We start from the raw sequence: 23786 nt of genomic DNA on the forward strand, positions 1-23786 counted from the left end.
GTTGATTAAAGGGCCATCGGTAACTAAATTTTCAGAGGTGAGGTTGACTACCTATTGTTACACTAATGGAAAGAAATGATTTTTCTCCATTTTTTGCTTTGTTTCCTTTGTACATTTGATAGGAGTTTGTGTATAGTCAATTCTTTCCCTTGTATAGTCAACCCTTGGTGAGCCTTTCACTTAAAAACAAATAGTTTAAAAATTAGTAAAATAACTGTAAATACTCAAATTGGAAAGGGAGCAAAAAGGGCAGATGTATTACTTGGGGTTATTTAAACTACTTTTTTAAATGACTAGACTTCAACTTGATGGGGTCCCTTCAAAATCTTTTTTTTTTTTTTTTTTTAAATAAACGCTGTTGGTGAAAAGGTGCTTGAGGGCTCAGTGAAACCCACTAGGTAGTGTTAAAAGGAAAGGACAATGATGCTCGTATGCACACATCCATTTTGGCAGTAATTGCCCGGCTAGCAACAAATGCTTAGTTGTGGAAAAATAATCAGCTTCTTTGACATGACAGTGATAACCAGAAATAACCATTTAGAACTGTCAAGAGCTCCAGAATGACAGTGGATTTTAGATTTTTCCCATTTCTGGTATTACTCTAAAGATACTGATTAACTTCCAGCTTTCCTTTGAGGATTTGAGTGCTTGGCAGATATTAATAAATTAAGCTTTACAGCACCCCTGTGTGTCACATAAGTTGTTAGCCATCTTTTACAGAAAGAAATGGGAGCACAGCGGTAAAGTGGCTTCACAAGGTCATGCAAGCCTGTGGCAGGAGGAGAAATGGAACCATGGTCCTGACTCCAAATCCTGTGCTCTGGCCACTTGATAAAACTTCCTCAGCATAAGTACTTTATTTTTTTGAAGATGTTTTATGATGGAATAACTTGGTTATTGTGCTAATTTATATATATATTCTCTCACTTTTTCTTGGAGTGGGCGAGAAGGGGAGTGGTGTAAAGTTGTGGAAGAAACAGACTTCCATAGGACAATTTTTTGCTACATGTGGGAAAGCATCTCTTTCTTTTCACAGTCCAGGATTTTGTACAGTACAAAGATTGAAGCCAAAATAAACAGGGAGCATAAATAAACAGTCTGTAATATTAAGCAGGGCCTGTATTTGATACGGTTCAGCATGGAAAAGATTTCTTTGAACTACTTTACTATTGAAATGGAGAGAAGCAGTGGTGACCTTTTTTTTAAACTAATGTCAAAGTTCATTAGTTTTGGCCGAAGCATTTCAAACAAAAGCCAATAGGGAAAGGATGGAAGGTTGACTGGGTCAGTCACCATTCTTGTTCAGTTTGTATGAGGAAATTTGCCATAAAACTCTCAGTAGCTCTTGATTTGGGGAAATGTGGTATAGAAGACAAAGGGCTTGTTTTTCTTTCGGCAGATGCACGTAACGTGTATTAACTGTAGTTGCACTTCCATACTGTATTTATATGGCACTATATACAGGAGACACTTCTGTCCCCTCTGGAGTGGAACATGGCAGCTGTTTAACCATGCATTACAACACTAAACAAAAGTTTGGAACAGGAACTCAGGAAGAATACCATAACAAGTTGAGGAAAGGGATTTTTAAGCAGGGTATAAATGATCAGAGCCATAAGTTAATACCCCTAGTGAAAAATGCTATGTAATTTCCATTGTCCACAAATGGCCAGGAGTTCTGATTACTTTCAGAAGACAAGTAAATGTGATTTTAAAAATAAACCAGGAATAATTAGTCTAAAATGTTTATTTTGGAAAGGTTAATTGGTGAAGAGTATTGTGAAAGATGCCTTGCTTTTCCAGTCTGTGTGGGAAATCCCTCACCACCTCTAAACTATCTAGGAACCTAGCTCACTAATGAATTATGTATAGTTTAAAATTTTCAGTGTACTTCAGACAGTTCTTAACTCTTCTCTCTTTTCTTCCTGGCCACATCTCGTTTGTTTCCCTCATGAGAGGTGATCGCATCTCAAGCGTCTAGTAAGTAGTTCAGGAAAGCTCTTCTCTCTTGGAGGGAGTACAGAAGCCTGATCTCAAACTGCCTCAGGGAAATGGCTTTTAAAATATTAATATAATGAAGTTTAACTGTATAGTTAACTGATAATACTGATTTTGGATCTCAAACTGCTTAAAATCTGTAGGGGAAAAATAGCAACTCTATTCACCTTTTAACGGGGTTGGGAATTTTGGAATATTCAGTTTCCTTCTACTGTATTTTTCATTCCTTTCCTAATTTAACAAGATCTGATAATGCCAATAAAATACTTCTGCAGAAAAGCCAGTGTTGCATCAAAGAGATTTTCTAGGGAGTTTTGAGTGTGAATGTCTTCATGGGAATCTTGCCAGAACTGAGATTTCTGTAAACTAACTTTCAATTCAAAGGAGACTTCCTGAACTTTTATATACAGTGAGCTGCATCATTTGAGCTTCTTGAGAGATAATGTTAGTAATTATAACCTTAACACCATTGAACAATTATAACATTTTTTTCTAAATTGCTAGGTACACTTTACTGGTGTGAAAGTTTTTCTGCCTTGTTGCTTAAGAACTCTACCCTTTGGTTTTAGAAGCAAAAATCACAAAAGGAAAGATCTGTTTTGTTGGTACACACTTTGAAAATGCAGTCATTTCACCTTTTGTCCCTATCCTATTTTTGAGCTGCAGAGCAATCTTGAAATCTGCTGGTGATTCTACCAACAGAACTATGCTAGAGGGTACATGGTTGTGCTTTGCGATATAGAGGTGCTGGCCTTTAGAGCTGGCCTAAATTCTGACTTAGTCTTTCTAAAACATTTTCCCCTTCATAAGCAAATCACTAGATTTCTGCTATTTTTGTAAGAAATGGGTTTAGGGAACTGTTGCATTAATGCAGAATGGATTTTTCCTAGAGTTGTATTATATCATCCTTTACAAGCAAATAAGTGTAGAACTTTTTTATTTCTATTTTCTACTTCTATTTCTTGACTGTGAATTTGCCAGCACAGCATAATACTCTCAAGCTCTCTGGGAAATAGTGTTTCAACTTGTTTTATACTCTCCTGGTATTGGCTTTTATTGCTGCTAGTCTGAGAGTTTTAAGAACTGTCTTGTCAATATAAACAGAGCGGGAGAAGAAGAACCCCCCTTGAATAGCCATGTTTAACAGGCGTTCCCATTGTGGATGGGAGTGGTTTCAAATGCTCTCACTAACAGTAACTTACATCAATGTAGCAGGCTGCTGGGCTGTTCCGAATGATCACACTATATCAAGAATTGTTGGGTGCGGCTTGATCCTCTGAGGTGCAAGGCCATTCAGCTCCATTGGATGGTGGTAAGACTCGTGAGCACTTGAGGTTTGGCCTACTATTTTCTGGCAAATAAAACATTAAGGAGCCTAACTTTGCTTCCATAGTCAGTGGGAGTTTTGTCAGTGAGTTCAGAGAAAGACTGTGGATAAGTATATTTTCCCCAGCTAGTCACCTCCAGACGACTTAATTCTTTTGTGGCACTCTGAATTTTAGCATGGCAAGGTGAGAGTTCTTGATTGCCATTTGTCACGGAGTCCCTGGGCGATGCTCTGGAACTGCTCCCCACAAAGCCAGTCAGGACTCTGGGGAAGTCTCCTTTCTGTGAGCAGACTGTCTGCAGGACACACAGCTTCCACCTTCCTGGGTCTGACCTCAGAGCATTCAGCATCCTCTCTGCCCCTCCATGCGCTTCCCACAGTGAGTCCGGCCAGGCGGGGTCCTGGGGAAGCCAGAGGGTCCTGCCCCCCAACTCCACAGTCAGTCGTAACTCTCAGCCAGCCAGTAAAACAGAGGTTTATTAGACGACAGGAACATGGTCTAAACCAGAGCTTGTAGGTGCAGAGAACAGGACCCCTCAGCTGGGTCCATTTTGGGGGGCAGTGAGCTAGACAGCCATGTCTGCCCTTCACTCCATGTCCCCAACCAGCCCCAACTGAAACTCTCTCCAGCCCCTCCTCCTCTGGGCTTTGTCCCTTTCCGGGCCAGGAGGTCACCTGATTCCTTTGTTCTCCAACCCTTTAGCTCTCACCTTGCAGGGGGGAAGGGCCAGGCCATCAGTTGCCGGAAAACAGGGTGTTGGCCATTCTGTGTCCAGACCCCTGCACGTACCTGCCCTCTAGGGCTCTGCAACGATCATACACCCTTATCCCACCACCTAGATAACTTAAGAACTGCATAGGGGAAACTGAGGCACCCCCACAATATTCAGAGGAAACATTAAGAACAGTCCCGCTTCGTCACGTTGATTGCCATTCCTCTGGGTGGATTTATTCAGGATGACCACCCAAAAAAACCAACCAAACAAAAACGGAGTTCCACAAACCTTATTGGAATGGTTTTAATTAGTAAATATTATCAGGAGCTCTCTTATGGTGAGGCTTATTTTTCATCCATGGTAAAGATGACAGAAATATTCAGAACGTGAGTGAACAAAACAATTAAATATAAATTAAACTGTAGCAATAAGGCCTTCCTGCATTAAATAAAAAGCAATTACATCGTGATAAAGTAGTAGTTGTCCAAAGGTAAAACAGTGACATGTTCCAGAGTTTTCTTTTTCTACAAGCTACTGAATCCTTTCAGTTCAGGTATTTTCTGCCTTCAGTAAAAACTGTATAGGTGAGTAGAAATTAAGTCTAGTCACTGTTTAGCCAAAATCACAACTGAGATGAAGATAATACTTAGATATGTTATTGTAAGGACAATGGCTCTAATTTTTGAACTCTTAACATAAGAACTTTGTTTCTGAAAGTATCAGAATGCAACTTGTAAGCATACTGGTGGGCTTCTTCTGCAATGCATGCAGCTTACCCTGGAAATTGTCATTCCTGTCTAATAAGATTACATTTAAAATGGCACAGTAAAGTTTTCCATTATTAACCTAGTTTCAAATTCCAGTGGGCTGAAATCCTGACACTCTCTGGGGGGAAAAACAAAGAAAAAACAATCTCTCAAACTCCTGCATATTTTTAGGGGGTTGTGTGTGACCAATTAGCTATTTTCTTATTGATGTTTAGGATGGTAACTTGAATTAATAGTAGGCAAATGGCCATTTTATTAAGCTGTCATATATTGTGTAGATATAGAATGCTAAACAGGTGTGAAATATTGTGGCCAAAGTTTCCAAACTTGGGAGCCTAACCACATACCCTGATTTTTCATCGGCACTGAGGACCGGTAGCTGTCATTGACTTCAATGGGAATGGTGGGTGTTTGGTGTTCGGGTTACGAGACTAATTGCACCTGGTGTTCTCTTGGAGTGCACCCCATAGGTTTCAGGCCTCTAGACCAGGGGTTCTTAACCCTTTTCTTTCTGAGTCTGTCCCCCCCCCACATGCTATAAAAACGCCACAGCTAGACCACCTGTGCCACAACTGTTTTTCTGCATATAAAAGCCAGGGCCAGTGTTAGGGAGTAGCAAGCAGGGCAATTGTCTGGGGCCCTATACCACAGAGGACCCCACAAAGTTAAGTTGCTCAGGCTTTGGCTTCAGCCTTAGGTGACGGGGCCCCAGGCTCCAGCCCTGCTTGGTGGAGCTTTGGCTTTCTGTCCTGGGCTGCAGTGGCCCTGCTTGGCGGCCCGCCTAAAACCTGCTCATGGCCCCCCCCAAAGGAGCCTCTGGTTGAGAACTACTGCTGTATACATCATGACTCAAGGTGGAATCATGATTCTCCCATTCTCAAATCACCCTTGAACTGCAGTCCCCTGGTATTAACCATGATTACTGCAGCAGGCCTGACTTGACTGCAGGCACTGAAGATCTGTTCCCTCCAGGAGCAATGACAATGGCATCCAGTGACCCAACAGTTGTCTTACAGCATTTATTTTGAACAAAAACATTTGACAGACTGCAAACAATAAACCAGTCTCTCTGCATGCCTGCCTTTTCCAAAGGCTTCCCATTCTCTGGATGTTTGGGAAGAGACAGCTCTTTCAGACTCCTCCACAGCTTCTCTGTCAACCTGTCCCCCTGATGGTTGACCTCTCCTCTCCCGAGAAGGACTTTTTAACTGTTAAGTGTTTGTGATCATTGGGTTTCTAGCTTGGCAAAAGAAGGCTTGCATCTTCATGGGAGACATGATGTAGAATCTTCAGAGCTAATAGTTTCCCATGTTGTCTTGTAATTGCCCTCAAGTTTCTGCTCAGAGGTTGCTTATCTGGATCCATTGTGTTGCTTCCCTGTTTGTTTTTCTCACAGCTCCCTAATAAGCTAGATAATACGTTTATCCAGAAAGTATTGTTGTATATTGGGTTATAATTTCTTGTCACTGACCAGGTCACACATAGCGTACATAAAATCTTAATCTCTGTATTAGATTACATAGCAATTCCACATCCATCACACTTGGCACTTGTGAAAATCCATTGGTTTAGTAAGTGTCTAATCTCGGGCACTATTTTAGTTTACTTGCTTAATCTTTAGCATGTGCTAAAGTCACATCCCATTTATTTTGAAAAATGTTTCTGTAAGGAATTGAACTTCTTTTGCATTTCTCCTTCTGAAAACACCCCTGAACTGTACTTACTGTGTGCAGCGTTTTTGTTGGAAGACTGTATCTTGTTTTTTCTTAATGTCTTAGCTTTTTGGTTGCAAGCAACGTTTACTCTAAGTCCCCGGATTTTAACTGGGTGTTCAGTGAGTTGATTTCATTACCAAAGGCGCCTTTCACAATATTTGTCGTCTGGTGCTAAAAAGAGGTTCAGAATATCACATCTCGTGTCTCAGAGGCATCTGTTCTCTTGGGTGTCTTATTTTTGTACATCCAGTGTAAGTAAAAACACAGTATGGCTCTGCAGCGAGGTGAAAATTCTCTCAAGAACAAGAGCCTTTAGTGAAGTGAAGTTACACCAGCACTGAAGTTGAAATTTAAAAGTTTTCACTGTGCTTAAAGGGAAGGTTTATGTAATTTAAAACCATTCTGTAAACAAATCATAGTAATGTTTCATTCAAATATTAATGACCAGTGTTAGAGCTCTTATTTAAAACCCTCTTATCAAACAGGAATACTAAGGAGCTTAAATGACTGAATTGTTAATTTGCCTCCAGTGGACCTCCTCCATATCAGACAGATGGGGGTTATGCAAACCTGCTGCCTCTGCCCTATAGTTTTGTCTCCCCAGCAGTCAGCTGTAGGGCTTTTCTGAGGGAAATTCCAAGTTTTATTTTAAATTTCTGATAGCAGTTGGGGCTCAGTGTCTGTCAATCTTAGTGGTGTTCCAGGACTGCATTTTCCTTTTGGGGAGATTGCCCTCTCAGCGTTGCTTCTCCTTCTGAGGCATTTGAAGCAGCTGCTGTCCCTACAAGCTTCAAGGAAAGAGGTAGGCCAAGAGCCAGAGGTGGTCTCTGGCTTCACCCCCTTATCAAGTCTTTCACTGGAGCTGTGCAGACACGAGGCAGGCAGGGTTGGAGAAACTGCCTCAAGGGGTAAGCAGCTTCATGAGAGGAGTGATAATGGAAGGGCAGCCTGCCAGATGGAAGATTGTGCCTAAGTCCCTAGAGCCCGCTTTAGCAGCCACACTTTGGACTGCAGAGCTCAGGTGCCTCCTTCCCTATGCATGATCTTGGAACCTCATTCTGTTCCTTACAGAACTATCCGGATGGAATCTCTCTAAGAGGTATCCTCATGCTATCAAAGTAGACTTCCTGATAGTGATCTCCAGTCAGACAAGTTTTGAAATTAGGAGCTTTCTGAAATGAGACGCCTAGTGTTGTACTTTTAATTAAGACAAGCCGATCTCCCAGATGTTTCAGCATTCATTCCCAAAGTAAATTCGAGAAATATTCTTCCTTCTGATAAGTGTCAAAGTCTGCACCTTTGGAGCACTGACAGTCTAAGGGAAGAGAAGTACATTCTCCTGTACTGAGACCTGCTAGGTGTCCGTCAGTACATAAATTTACCAAGAATCTGTCAGTCATCTAGTCTTCGGCCAAAGCCATACTTTTGGTAGAAGTCTTCTCCATGCCTTAGTACCCAGATGAAGATGGAGGATATATAAAATACCTTATTTAGATGCCTGTATTTAAGGATAAACCTGCTTCCCACCCTGGAGGCACAGGGTGTGAAGATCCATTTTTATTTTTATTGATCTGTGGACCACAGAATGATGAAGAATAGGAACACTTATCTATACTTACCTGAAAATGGCCTCTCCAAGTAATAAGGTTCTTGCCCAGGAGATACCGATCATCCCAAATAGAGATGAGAACTGATGTCCAGAGACTTGGGTTTGTTTCAGTAGTGGGAATTTCCCATGGTCTGCATTAGGAAAAATCATACTCTTTCCTCAAAGTGTATTGAATACAATCTGTAATTTAGGAGAATAGAATGGAATTATCTTGGCTATGGAATCTATCTCAACTGGTGGGGAGCTTCAGTGCCAGAGTGTTTCCCTGCTGCTGGTGAGTGACAGGTCTGGTTGTGCCCCAAGTTGCAAGCAGGCTGAAGTACCCATTGTACTGGATCTGTGGACTTTATTATGTGAAGAAAGGAAGCTTTCAAGTAAGCACAGATAATTTTTCCTATTCTGCAAACATTTACGCGTGTGAATAATTTAACTCATATGAGTAGTCCTGTTGACTCATGTGGTACTAGTGTAGTTTTTCTTGTTTAGTTGGTGATCTGTCTGGTGATAAGCTCTCACCTGTACATAAGTGCTTCACCAAAACTTGTAGATGTTTATTGCAGCATTCCAATATTGCAAAATTCAAGAGGACCATTTTAAAATCAGCCTTTGTCCTAACTCAGAACATAAGAATGGCCGTCCTGGGTCAGACCAAAGGTCCATCTAGCCCAGTAGCCTGTCTTCTGACACTGGCCAGTGCCAGGTGTCCAAGAGGGAATGAACAGAACAGGTAATCATCAAGTGATTCATCCCCTGTCGCTCATTCCCAGCTTCTGGCAAACTCCTGTGCATATGGCTAAATTAGTACTTGGGAATATGATGAGGCTAATAGCTACGTGGCTCTGGGAAGAAGGATAAAGGAGTTTGAGGTATAAGTGGTGGTCTTTTCCTTCCATGGGGAGGATGGACAAGGCCTGGGTAGAGACTGTCAAATTGTGGAAGTCAATGAATGGCTACACAGGTGGTGTCGGAGAGAAGGCTTTGGATTCTTTGACCATGGGATGGTGTTCCAAGATGGAGGAGTGCTAGGCAGAGATGGGCTCCACCTAACGAAGAGAGGGAAGAGCATCTTCGCAAGCAGGCTGGCTAACCTAGTGAGGAGGGCTTTAAATTAGGTTCACCGGGGAAAGGAGACCAAAGCCCTGAGGTAAGTGGGATACCTGGAGGAAGCAGGAGCGCGCGAGAGGGGAGGGCTCCTGCCTCATACTGAGAAAAAGGGACAATCAGCAGGTTTATCTCAAGTGCCTATATACAAATGCAAGAAGCCTGAGAAACAAGCAGGGAGAACTGGGAGTCCTGGCACAGTCAAGGAATTATGATGTGATTGGAATAACACTTGGTGGGAAAACTCACATGACTGGAGTACTGTCATGGATGGATATAAACTGTTCAGGAAGGACAAGCAGGGAAGAAAAGGTGGGGGAGTTGCACTGTATGTAAGGGAGCAGTATGACTGCTCAGAGCTCAAGTATGAAACTGCAGAAAAACCTGAGTCTCTGGATTAAGTTTAGAAGTGTGAGCAACAAGGGTGATGTCATGGTGGGAGTCTGCTATAGACCACCGGACCAGGGGGATGAGGTGGACGAGGCTTTCTTCTGGCAACTCACGGAAGTTACTAGATCGCAAGCCCTGGTTCTCATGGGAGACTTCAATCACTCTGATATCTGCTGGGAGAGCAATGCAGCGGTGCACAGACAATCCAGGAAGTTTTTGAAAAGTGTAGGGGACAATTTCCTGGTGCAAGTGCTGGAGGAACCAACTAGGGGCAGAGCTCTTCTTGACCTGCTGCTCACAAACCGGGAAGAATTAGTAGGGGAAGCAAAAGTGGAGGGAAACCTGGGAGGCAGTGACCATGAGATGGTCGAGTTCAGGATCCTGACACAGCGAAGAAAGGAGAGCAGCAGAATAGGGACCCTGGACTTCAGAAAAGCAGACTTTGACTCCCTCAGGGAACTGATGGGCAGGATCCCCTGGGAGAATTACATGAGGGGGAAAGGAGTCTAGGAGAGATGGCTGTATTTTAAAGAATCCTTATTGAGGTTACGGGGACAAACCATCCCAATGTGTAGAAAGAATAGTAAATATGGCAGGTGACCTGCTTGGCTTAACAGTGAAATCCTTGCTGATCTTCAGCACAAAAAAGCTTACAAGAAGTGGAAGATTGGACAAATGACAGGGAAGAGTATAAAAGTATTGCTCGGGCATGCAGGAGTGAAATCAGGAAGGCCAAGTCACATCTGGAGTTGCAGCTAGTAAGAGATGTTAAGAGTAACAAGAAGGGTTTCTTCAGGTATGTTAGCAGCAAGAAGAAAGTCAAGGAAAGCGTGGGCCCCTTACTGAATGAGGGAGGCAACCTAGTGACAGAGGATGTGGAAAAAGCAAATGTACTCAGTGCTTTATTTTGCCTCTGTCTTCACGAACAAGTTCAGCTCCCAGACTACTGCACTGGGCAGCACAGCATGGGGAGGAGGTGACCAGCCCTCTGTGGAGAAAGAAGTGGTTCGGGACTATTTAGAAAAGCTGGACGAGCACAAGTCCATGGGGCTGGATGCGCTGCATCCAAGAGTGCTAAAGGAGTTGGCAGATGAGATTGCAGAGCCATTGGCCATTATCTTTGAAAACTCATGGCTATCGGGGGAAGTCCCGGATGACTGGAAAAAGGCTAATGTAGTGCCCATCTTTAAAAAAAGGGAAGGAGGAGGATCCTGGGAACTACAGGCCAGTCAGCCTCATCTCAGTCCCTGGAAAAATCATGGAGCAGGTCCTCAAGGAATCAATTCTGAAACACTTAGAGGGGAGGAAAGCGATCAGGAACAGTCAGCATGGATTCACCAAGAGATTAGTCAGGCATGACTTGCCAATTGCCTTCTATGATGAGATAACTGGCTCTGTGGATGAGGGGAAAGCAGTGGACTTGTTGTTCCTTGACTTTAGCAAAGGTTTTAACACTGTCTCCCACAGTATTCTTGTCAGCAAGTTAAAGAAGTATGGGCTGGATGAATGCACTATAAGGTGGGTAGAAAGCTGGCTAGATTGTTGGGCTCAGCAGGTAGTGATCAGTGGCTCCAGGTCTACTTGGCAGCCGGTATCAAGTGGAGTGCCCCAAAGGTCGGTCTTCAGGCCGGTTTTGTTCAATATCTTCATTAATGATCTGGAGGATGGTGTGGGTTGCACCCTCAGCAAGTTTGCAGATGACACTAAACTGGGAGGAGAGGTAGATACACTGGAGGGTAGGGATAGGATACAGAGGGCCCTAGACAAATGAGGGGATTGGGCCAAAAGAAATCTGAGGTTCAACAAGGCCAAGTGCAGAGTCCTGCACTTAGGACGGAAGAATCCCATGCACTGCTACAGACTAGGGACCGAATGGCTCGGCAGCAGTTCTGCAGAAAAGGACCTAGGGGTTACAGTGGACGAGAAGCTGGATATGAGTCAACAGTGTGCCCTTGTTGCCAAGAAAGCCAATGGCATTTTGGGCTGTATAAGTAGGGGCATTGCCAGCAGATCGAGGGACGTGATCGTTCCCCTCTATTCGACATTGGTGAGGCCTCATCTGGAGTACTGTGTCCGGTTTTGGGCCCCACACTACAAGAAGGATGTGGAAAAATTGGAGAGAGTCCAGCGAAGGGCAACAAAAATGATTAGGGGACTGGAACACATGACTTATGAGGAGAGGCTGAGGGAACTGGAATTGTTTAGTCTACGGAAGAGAAGAATGAGGGGGGATTTGATAGCTGTTTTCAACTACCTGAAAGGGGGTTCCAAAGAGGATGGCTCTAGACTGTTCTCAATGGTAGCTGATGACAGAACGAGGAGTAATGGTCTCAAGTTGCAGTGGGGGAGGTTTAGGTTGGATATTAGGCAAAACTTTTTCACTAGGAGGGTGGTGAAACACTGGAATGCGTTACCTAGGGAGGTGGTGGAATCTCCTTCCTTAGAAGTTTTTAAGGTCAGGCTTGACAAAGCCCTGGCTGGGATGATTTAGTTGGGGATTGGTCCTGCTTTGAGCAGGGGGTTGGACTAGATGACCTCCTGAGGTCCCTTCCAACCCTGATATTCTATGATTCTATTCATAATTGCTTTGAAGAGGGTATGGTAGTGATGAAGCTTCCACCTTCCTGTAAAGCTACAAGAGTCTTGTTCTCCCAGTCTTTGTTTGTGATGTCACAAGCTTGTTGCGGATAAAGGACTGATGATAAAGTAACTTTTAGGGCTAGGAGGATGATGGTTCTTTCACTGTCCTCCTGACTTGAAAATCTGATTACTGTCAAATTCTGTATGCATGTAGAAGGTGACTATACATATTTAAGTACATGTTTATATTTCATCTGCTGTAACATGACAGATCCATGTCATGCATCGCATGCATACAACCTGCTTAACTTGAGCTGTATGTACCATATACAACTAGAAGGACCAGACTCTTGTCCTTTCTAGAAGTTTCGGGATTATCCAGTTATACTTCAAACTAGATTTAGAAGTGATTAGGGGAAAAGTCTTGAAATACATATGTGAATCATACTACGTAACTTACATGGTAAACTCGTATGCATTTTTTTAATACAGGCAGTGGACAAGTTCACTTTTAGTAAGGGAACTGTACTGCTGGTCCTGTTTAAACATTCCATACTTAAAATACATCACATTCCTTTTTATCCGTGGTGCTGCACATTGCTATATGCTTGGCTCATTTTAATACTTTGTTTACATTAGCTCAGTGTGTGCATTATCTGAAGCTTAGTTTTAGGTTTGACTCTTTGATTCTGAAATCTCTTCGTGCCAGTGCATTCCCAATACTGACTTTGCTCTGCTTGTTGGAGTGCATTCCATTTCCTTAGATTCTTGATTGTGACACAGCTCCTCCTTCCACACATCAGGTCTGACAAGCCTCTTGTTGAAAGACACAACTCCCTTCATTGCCTGTTCATGTTTTCTATTTTCTGTATAGCTTCTGAAATTTCTTGCAAGAGTCTTGAGGCATTTTGACTCACTGAGTAATGTGACTGCAGTGGTACTGCCCACATGTTTAGTTATGCACCTGCTTAAGTGTCTTACTGGATTGGAGTCATAATGAGTAGATCCACTGTAGTTTCTAAAACAAAATACCCCTAAAACAGAACACATTTAGATTTTTATAGTAAATGCTTGGAAAAAAGTATTGGCAGTTGCTATGAGATACTTTTGTTTATAGATAACTCTGCTACCCATTTGAAGCTCAATTTGAGAGGATAAAATTGCTTGTGCAGTAACCCTTGGCTGCTAATTTTTTTGTAGCATCTTTTAAAGTGATATTCTGAGAGTACTTCATAACAATTTGGGAAACTCCTTAATAGCTTGTCAGATTTTTTTTGTGAGAAACTGAGTTGCTGTTGTTCAAAGTAAACTACTTTCCTGAATAGAAAATGAGGAGAAACAGTAGTGGGATTTAGTGCAATAACTTCGTGCATTTAGATTCCTCCCAACCAATAGGTTCAATTCCTACCACATGCTGTTAATGTTGAATATATTTCTAATTAGCTGTATTTAAGATTCACTTCAAAATTCATTTTTACATTTTCATAAACGGATAAGTGTACAAAATGGAAGCTCTGAATTCAAATTGTATAAAATGTCAAAAGGATGATTAAGATGAATACTTGCATATGTTTACCTTTGACCATAGTAACCTCACTTATGACAACATTCACAAATAATTAATAACTTTTTATTGATATTGCAGTTGAAGTTTGATCTTAAAACTTCGATCTGTGGCTGGAGAGGCTTTTTTTTAAACTGTTCTTACAAGGTCTTATGGAAGGTTAAATTTTCAGAGCTGTCCTCCATACGTTCCTTTTTCCTCTGGACTCTTTAGTCCTATTACTAGGTCTATATCAGGATAGCGTTAGTAAGACTAATCTTAATTATGCTCTATTTGTGATGGGCTGAAGCTTAAAAGTATTGTTCCAGTTTGGCTGTTCAGCAAGATTCAGAGCAATGAAACAAATTCTGGAAACTGCTGCCCAGAAGTTCAGGAATCTGATTTACTGACCTACTTTTTGTTGTACACGTAGCATAGCTTAAGATGCTTCGTGATCATGTAGCTGTTTCATCAGGATTGTTCTAAATGATGCTTTTTAACCTTTTCATTTTTCTGTGGTATAACAGTACATTTAATGATCCTTTAATTACTATCAGACTTTCTGAGGGGAAAACAGTGATTTTTAGTTTGTCTTCACAGGTGATTTTTCATGGTTCGATTTGGCAGAAGCACATGCTTTATGGGTAGCAAGCCCAGTCCTGGAGTGCAGTATGAGGATCTTGGTAAAGCAAAAGTTTTATCTGTTCAGTGGCTGAGGATCTCTTGTTCTCATACATGTTAATTATTGCCACATCAGACTGTAAATATAATTGTTGTCTCTTATAGATTGGAGGTGTCTTACACTGAGCTCCTCTCAGGCTAATTTGAAGTTCTTATTAGTGTTGTCTCTTAACCAATTTCTAACAGAATTCTAACAAAATTATAACATCACAAGAGTCAAGAGACTGAAAGCTCAACAGCAGAAAGGAGGCATATTTAAATCTTTGTTACTGTTTTTTCTTAACATCTAAATTCTGCTGCCTAATGAACACTTGGGTGAAAAGACATCTTGAGCATCAAGCATTCTGTCCCTTCAAGTAAGGTGTGAGAGCTCCCACTGTGGTTATAGAAAAGGAGTACTTGTGGCACCTTAGAGATTGACAAATTTATTTGAGCATAAGCTTTCGTGAGCTACAGCTCACTTCATCAGATGCACAAGTACTCCTTTTCTTTTTGCTAATACAGACTAACACGGCTGCTACTCTGAAACCTGTCACTGTGCTGCTTTGTGAGATATCCCCCCCCCGGAATGTCTCCAGCAAATCCTGGGAAGGCCAGACTTCATGTTCCTGATATTTCTAAGATTAAAAAAAACCCAAACCTTTCAGGCTGCCTTTATACATAAGGGGGGGGAGGGCAGTTTAAAAAAAAAAAAGTCCTTTGACAAGTTGCATTTAAAACTTGAGGTCAATTACAAAACTGTCCATTTGCAGAAAGTAGTATTCCTCTCTTTCTTAAATCCTGCCTCCAGAGGCATAGTAGTGCAGCAGTCCTGAGTGCGTCTTGCAGGAAGTTCCTACATCTCTCAAACTATTGTGCAGTGGGGAAGTAAAGTGACAACAGGTTTCCTGTAATGCAGTTCACTGTTAAGGGAAACCCAGTTATTTTCAATTGAGAATCTAAACTAAAATGAATTATCCATCTAAAGATCATATAAGGAAATGCAGTGCTGGCTTTCCAGTACAGTCTGTTTTTAACCTGGATTAGAAGAGATTATTGTATCTGGGCATGCATGAGTGAATAAACTCAAGAGCTGATCTACCTCTGGAGTTCTTTGTGAAGTGATATCCTGGTGACAGGGAAGTCCGTTGCTTGGGGGCTTGATGCCCACTATTGTCTGTTTAGGCACTGTGTGTGTGTGCACGCGTGTGTGCACGCTCACAGTACAAAACCTTTCCATTATTCTACATCTTGAACTTGATCCACAGGAGTTGTAAGTCTTAGCCCCTAAACTAACAGTTGTGTAACCATATCATGTGACTCAAGTGGGCTGGTGTTGGTGGTGGCCTTTTTAAAATCACGGGGCTACAAAAGCTGGTATCTGTTTTTTTGTTTGTGTTTTCCCTTTTTTCCAAACCTGTTAGTGCTGAAATTCTCCAAGTCAGAGCCATAGTTCTGGAAGTTTAAAATCTTTAAGTGCCTTTTTAACTCAGTATTGACACTCCGACCAAAACTTCAGTTTGAACTTTTTAATAGGAACAGAAATGACATAGTGCATCTAATTTAAGATTCTACACTACTGAGGAGATGGAATCCTCACTATACCAATACAGTTTGAGTGTGTGGTTGAGAGGCAAGGAAAACAGTATAGGTTTCTAAACTATTAATTTATGGTGGGTTAACACTTTACAATCCAAGTGAACTTTTTGGGGTAGGTACTGTCTTTTTATTCTGTGTTCGTAAAGCACCTAGCAAAATAGAGTCTTGGTCATGTCAAGGGCTTGTAGGTGCTACTACCCCTGGCTTGCAAGAAGACAGCATTTTCATAATATAAGTAATGGGTGGTAAATTTCACTTTTAAAAGCATAGGTGAGTTGACAGTATTCCAGACAATATGCCCTTCTGGATGGATGGTGCGGTCAGATTTTGGAATGTCTTGAGATAGACATCTCTATTTAGCCTGTGACCTTTTGAGAATGATAGATGCGAACTTAATTGGTGACTAGTGAACTTGAATTTTCTTCACCCACTGTTTGATGTTCCTGGAGTACGTTCCTTATAGATATTACCAGTGGGATTTGTATGCTGTGCTACTAGAACTCTTAATGAACTTTGGGACTCTGAGATGTGGATCTCTTATGATTCCTTGGCAACTAGCCTTCGGATGTTTTTGCTTTCGGTTTTTGCTGCATGTAGTTTCACTCTGCAGAAAGACTGGGATGAAGTGTTTGAAACAAAACAATAAATAGTAGATAATCAAAACTACTTTGTTCAGGACTTCAGTGGGGCACAGGTCTGCTTGTGCTGAGTAAATCATAGGATTGGAGCATAAGTCATGAGAATTACACAAATAGAATTACTTGCCTTATGTTTTTTTGGGCCTTTAGGGTATGCTCGGGTCATGTTTTCCACTTTCTCTAACAGTAAGGGCTAGTTTGTTTCTTAGCTATGGCTGGGAAGGGTGGGAACTTTTGCCTTAGGAAGCACCTAATGGAAAAGGCCATGAGGCAACAATTAAACCCAAGCTCGGGCACCCCCTGTATATTTACCTGACTCAGCAAAGACAATGCCTCCTGCCACAAGGTCCAAATCAGGAGCAGAGTCTGCTCTTGGCCGAGTCTTGTTGGGAGAGCAGAGAGCATTCTCCTAAGCATGAGGCTAAGTCTTCCTCCAAATCCACTTTGAGCAGGTCTGATCCAGCCCTGCCTAAACCAAGCACTAGCTCAGCTCAAGAGAATTTAGGACATCCTAAGTCTGAGGCACAATAAGAGCCCACAGTCTAATGTTCCATTGACACTGGATCACAATCTGGTGGTGCCCATGCCTGTGGTACCTCCCAAGTACAAACATGGGATCCGCTGGTACCGACAAAGATTGATTGAGAACGTCGATCATCCATGGTTCTATTTTTGTTTTCATTAGCCGTTGCACAGAGAGTTCTTCCCAGCATGAGAAGAGTCCTGTCTGCCTGAACCGCAGGAGCTGCAACAGAAACAGAGACCTACAGTCCTCCTGAGGACATCTTCGCTCTCCCAGACCTGGAGTCTCCTGCTCCTTTGGGCCCCTCCCTTTTGAGAGAGGTTATGATTCCACCAGGAAGCTGTCCTTTGGAAGGAGTTTGTCTTCCATTCCTTCTTCAGGCTGTGATTTTCCTCCAGTGGTACCATCAGTAGCAGCATTGTAACTGGAGTTTCTTCGAGATGTGTTGTCTAATCAATCTGTATTCCACTGTCTGCCCTCCTTCCCCTCTGCTTCAAATCTTATCTGATTCATGGTAGAGAAGGAACTGGAGAGGCAGTTGGTCTGATCTGCCCTTTATCTCCTTGGTGAGAGGCCTGAGGTGAGCCAGGGCACCAAGTGTGGACCAATGGACACCACTTTCAAAATTCTCCAACTCTGGTCATGTGGAGCACATGTGTACCCACAGTAGCATACAGATAAGGACCACACATCTCAAAGAATATCTTTGAAAGGCTTTCTTTGCAACCATAATGCCTAGAAACATCTGAAAAAATGAATGCTTATGTTCTGCAGAAACTGAATCTGGCCTGCAGGCTAGCAGTTTGAAACCTCTAGTCTAGAGCTTTTGTATTTGAAAACTTACTACCGTACATCATTGGTAACTGAGGTGCTGAGCAGGAGCAGTGAGAGCAGCAGTTAACAAATTGGAAATGGAGAGACCGGCTGTGTCTCCTGGGGAACAAGTGAGTGATGGTGTGTAAAGTGGAAGGTTCACTATTTAAATAAGTGAAATTTGGGGATCATCAGAGTGGCAGGATTATCACTGATTTTGGAGGTTGTGAAATAGAACATGCATCAAATTTGAAGTTCAAGCTGTGGGTTATTCATAATTCTGAATAGCTTGATCAGGTCTTCAGCTCTTCCTTAAAATTATGTACACCTTCTCAGAGTATAGCCCTGCTTCATTTTGGTCTAATGTTGGCTGCTAACTTGTGTTAACTGTGAGGAACTGGGAGAGAGTTGACACCTGTGAGCCTTGGTGGGAAGGATCATATTTCCTGAGTGGAATGGATGAATTAAGAAAAATGTATCTTAGTTCTCATTCAAGGTAAATGGTTAGTAGGGCTTATTGGACATCTTTCAAAAATAAAATTATACTTGAGACCATCTGCTCCCAAGCTCAATCATATATGGTGTGATAAATCTGTGCTTATGTCTAAGTCTTTGGGGACTAAATCATCTACTAAACTTGTAAGATCTCCAATTAGAGAGAAAGTGGGTGAGATAATATCTTTTAGTGGACCCAACCTCCCCCACCTAGTCTCTCTAATATCCTGGGACTGACATGGTTACAACTACACTGCGTACAAGCTCTCCAGTGTCTGACTTCTTGGCCCTCACTCTTAAGAAAAGGTGTGTTACTATAGAAAGGACCATAGCCGTGATTTAGTACAGCTTTGGTCTAATGGTGATCTTACTAGAGAGAGCACAAAATAGCCACCTCACTTTTACCATAATACAGGATGTGGCTTGGAGACACCTGTCTTATGGATCCAGGTCTATTGCTGTGGGAAGTAGCTAATAGTGTTTGTGGAAAGAGTGAAACCTTGATAACCTTTCAATCCATTTATCATTGCCTGTAGTTCCTATTTTGAGGCATCTGAAACAGTAATGAAACAGAGCAGATAACACTATGTAGTGCGTTATGTCCACTGTTTGGCATTGCGATAGACTGGGTAATGAAGAAGGGTGTTAGCAATGTGAGTAGATAGCAAATGCCTAGAAGATCTAGACTTTCCCAGTGATGTTGCACTACAGAGCATCACTGCCTTAAAGCTTCCAAGACAGATAACATGGCAAAAACAGTAGGCCAAGCATGGTTCAAAATTAGCTACACCAAAACAAACATCCTCAAAACGTAGATGTCAAGCATCATCATCACAGTAGAAGGCAAAAACAAAAAGAACAGTTCCTGGGCAGCAGCATACTAGCCAATGGAGACCTTGAGAAGGAAGTAACATTTAGATAGAAATGCATCTGAAGAAGTGGTTTTTTACCCATGAAAGCTTATGCCCAAATAAATCTTAGTCTTTAAGGTGCCACCAGGCTCCTTGTTGTTTTTTTAGATAGGAAAGGTGTCCACAGCAGTTACTAAACTCAACATGGAAATCAGAGATACTAGAAAAAAACTGAGAAATCAAAGGTATATCAGACCAAAACTGAGCATTTTCAATTCAAACATAATCTCAATGCTAACATATGGCTGTGAGAGCTGGAGATCTATCAAAACACTGGACAAAAACTAGACTCCTTCAAAAATAAGTGCCTATGAAAGATCCTTGCCATTGGATGGAAAGAATTCATCACCAACGAAGAGATCAAAGAAATCTCCAACCTCTGGGTGTAGGATGGGAAGAACAGTAGATAAACTTTCGAGGGTAGGGAAAAGTACAGTGTACAATAAAGCTAAAGCTTGTCGCCTAATTCATGAGTCTCCTTGCCCCAGAATCTTTCATAAATTATCTTTACTTTTGCAGTGGTGCAAAAGTGATTGTTGCTTGTTGGATAGGTATATTTATAAAATAAATTCTGTGATTACAAATTTGTCATGATTTGCATACAATACTTCTGAACTTCATGTGATTGCTTTTTATTCCAGCTAAGTAATTTTCCAGATTTATTTGCAGATGCTTTTAAATCTATAATTAGATACAAAAATGCAATGCTCTTATGCAATGCAGTGTTCTTTAAAATGCCTTCAAATTCAGTGTCCCCTAAATTACATTCATATGAATTTATGGACATACACTGTACAGTACATGCTGACACCAGGAACAAGAGCTGGCCAGTCTGTCTATGAACAGTGTGCTGTGGTATGCAGTGTCGTGGTACTTAAAGAATTTAGTGAACCCTGTATGAAGTGCACAAAAGAAGTTTATCATTTCACTATAAAGTTATATCCTGTCTGCAGAGTATTCAGTACAATGCAGAAAGTGAGTGCTTACCAGACGTCAAGACCACTGTTTTTCTTTAGTCATAGTGGGTACCTGACTTGGTTACATTGCTGGAAGCTATGTTAATGACTTAAATCATAATGGATGTGCAGTGAAACACCCAGTGGGTTTCATCTTGCTCTAAGCTTGTTGTTTGTCTATCTATAGACTTTTTCTATTTCAGAGGTTTTCTTTGCTAAGCCACAATAATTTGATGTCAATTGGAAAGATCCCTTATGGAATTCAATAGGGAAACTCTGCTTAATAGACTCTGAAGCTATTAACTATTTAACTGCTAGGCACGCCCTCTTACGTATGCATATTTCTGGGGTGATTAATCATTGGAGTCTCTGAAATGTCAGGATTTCCTGGATACATGGAAATACCACAGAAAGTGTTCCCCTATTGCATGCACCCAATCACATCAGAAAAGTTAAAGCAGTTCAGAGAGAAATCCTAATGGAATTCATTCCTTTTAAATGGCCATAGTCAAGGTGTATGTAACTACTTACTTTTCATCACTTGGAAGGCTGATACTGAAATCCGTCTCCCTACCAAACTGTGTTAATTATACATGCTTGCTACCCTATCAGTAGAGCATGATTGCTGGGCTATTGGCAAGTATATATTGCATTAAAATGCACTGAAATGTTTTGGGGTTTAGGAAGTGAAAAGAACCTACACAGATTACAAGCTTTCCAAACCAATTGGTAGTTATGTACATTTATTTTTCATTCTTAGTATCTTTTAAGTAATGACTTGAAGCTGATTATTCTTTAGCCTCCAGTGCCATCAAACGTTAAGGTATCAGGGAATGCAACCCCCTTTTTTTTTTTGGATAACCGTGTATCCATAATTTAAATAACTTAATTATTGAATTCAATTGATATCTGTTATAAGGAACTTTTTATAGGGTCATGACTGAACAAAAAATAATGCAACTTCCTGAAATGAAAGCAAATTAGTGTCACAAGGAAAAACCTGTTTTTTTTGTTTTTAAGTGGGCAGTCGGAAAGTGTCACAACCTCGTTGTAAGATACTGTTAACAGGAACCTGACAGTTAAGTACCTTGAAGAGTTAAGTGGAACGATAATTTACCTAAAATTCTAGATTTGAGTGGTGTAACAGATTTCCCCCTTAATCCCCTGCTAAGAATGTAGGTTTACAAACTACTTAAGCATTGCAAATATACAACCAATGTATCTGTATGTGCCTCAAATATACTGTTTCATGGTGTAAGTTAATGATTACAGGGATCAAGAAGGAATTCAATATGTGGCATTTCAAAGGTGCCAGAAGCATTATAGGGTTTTTCTTATTCCTATTAAACGTTCAATTTAAAAGATCAGTAGCAATACTTTGTCATTAGTTCACTTCAATATATATATATATATTGTAGTGTCCTTGTTAATGCAAACTGAATTATTTGAATATTTTTGGTAGTGCATGTTATGACTGAGGCTGTTTGTTTTTTCCTTGTTTTGTAGGACTCTGTTGCATTGAGACCAACAATCCAGTTTCAAGGAAACCAAGGGGTAAGTTTGTGTATGGATCTGGCTGGAAGGCTGTCCCATGGGTGTAGATACTGACTGCTTTAAAGTTAACCTATGTGGGATCTGTCCTGGGTTAAAAATGAATTAGATAAGTTCATGGAGAATAAGTCCATCAATGACGGCCAAGATGGTCCGGGATGCAACTCCATGTTCTGGGTGTCCTTAAGCCTCCAACTGCCAGAAGCTGGGACTGGAAAATGGGATGGATCACTTGAAATTTCCCTGTTCTGTTCATTCTCTCTGAAGCATCTGGCACTGGTTGCTGGCAGAAGACCAGATACTGCACAAAATGGGCCACTGGTCTGACCCAGTATGGCTGTTCTTATGCATGTATCAAAGTCTTACCTTAATGGGTGGTGTGTGTTTGGGTTTTTTTTGTTTGTTGGTTTTTTAACAAGCATTGAGTTGTGCGCACAGTGTTGTCCGAGTAAGAGCATTGGGTGTTTCTACACAAACTGTTTTTCCTTACAATTTCTCACCATTGTTTATCACTGTTGATAGCCATAGTGGGGCACATTAAAAACACCTTGCTGCCAAGAAGAATGAGGAAACCAAAAATACAAATGATACTATGTGTGATAAGTGTAGCAATTCATGGAAGCCTTGCCTATGCCCTTGGGAAACACCTCACCCAACCTGGCAGTTCTGATGCTACATTTTGAGGTGTGAATCAGAATAATGTTGGTAGACTGCATTATTAGTGCACTGTGAAATTTGGCTTGACATCTAGTCAGTCCCAAGCAACTGGGTAGCTCCTGTGTTGAGCACACCCCAAAGTTCTTCTATTCAGGAATCTTGGTTCCTTATCATTTCTCTTCCTTTTTGCTGAATTCATCAGATGTTTATGGAAGCATGAAACTGTCTTTAGTTACTGACAATGGAGGTGCTTAATTTCCATGATCTCAACTAAAAGTAACTCAACGCTTTGATACATTTTAAAGCTGTCACTTATAGATCTTTAAATACAAAAGGAGTTATTTTTAACATTGGGACTCTCAACTAGAAAAAAGAATAATTCCTCATCAATTCTGGTGCTCAGTTCTTGATGCACTCTTTTTGTATTGAAGCATTGCATGAGTCTTAGAACTGAGTCATCTTAATTATCATGTGTTGACATGCTTAGGCACAGGAAGGAGAGTTAAGAATTGAGCTGCCTTAATACTATATACCCTTCATTTTGTTTAAATTATTTCTTTTAAAGGACAATTCTACTCTGAATGGCACTGTACGTTCCCTTACTGGGTATGTCTCTGCTGCAGTTAGACGCCAGCTGACTTGGGCTAAGGGGCTATTTAATTGCGGTGTAGACATTTGGGCTTGGGCTGCAGTCCAAGCTCTAGGACCCTCCCACCTCGCAGGATCCTAAAGCCTGGGCTCCAGCCCGAGCCAAAATGTCTACACTGCACTTAAACAGCCCTTAGCCCAAATCCTGGGAGCCCAAGTCAGCCGCTACAGGGTTTTTAATTGCCATGTAGATATTCCCACTATGTCTTAACTCCAGATCAAGTTTGGTCCACTTCCAGGATGACTTTTATTCCTAATCACTGGTAGCACCAATTTACCCAGGAGTATGAAACAAGTTGTGTTCTTTCTACAAACCAGATTCTGCTCTCATTTACATTGTGTGATCCCATTGTTTTTTTGTTTGCACAGCTGTAACTGAACACTGAATATGGTCCCTGTTTTAAAACTTAGGTTTGAAAATTTTGACCTGAGTACCTAAACTTGAGCTCCTAAATTCATATTTAGTAACCTAAATGAAAAATGACCTTAGAGTGCTGAATATCTGCAGCTTTCAATGTGATTTGAGTTGAAGTAAATTGTGTCATTCTGAGTTTATACCAATGTGTTAGAATTTGGCCCTAAATAAAGA

General features: G+C 41.3%; 1 protein-coding gene across 2 annotated transcripts in view; it reads left to right on the forward strand.

The window, feature by feature from the left end:
• The window catches only part of ELL (elongation factor for RNA polymerase II), an 85813-nt gene that overhangs the window by 16284 nt on the left and 45743 nt on the right, over positions 1-23786 (forward strand). For both annotated transcript variants that reach the window (XM_084614668.1, XM_084614669.1), the window contains exon 2: positions 21848-21895. In XM_084614668.1, the coding sequence (XP_084470794.1) occupies positions 21848-21895 (48 nt within the window). The remainder of the gene's footprint in view (positions 1-21847; positions 21896-23786) is intronic.

This window comes from Lepidochelys olivacea (assembly GCF_965140295.1).
Source record: "Lepidochelys olivacea isolate rLepOli2 genome assembly, chromosome: 25".
Taxonomy (NCBI): Eukaryota; Metazoa; Chordata; order Testudines; family Cheloniidae; genus Lepidochelys; species Lepidochelys olivacea.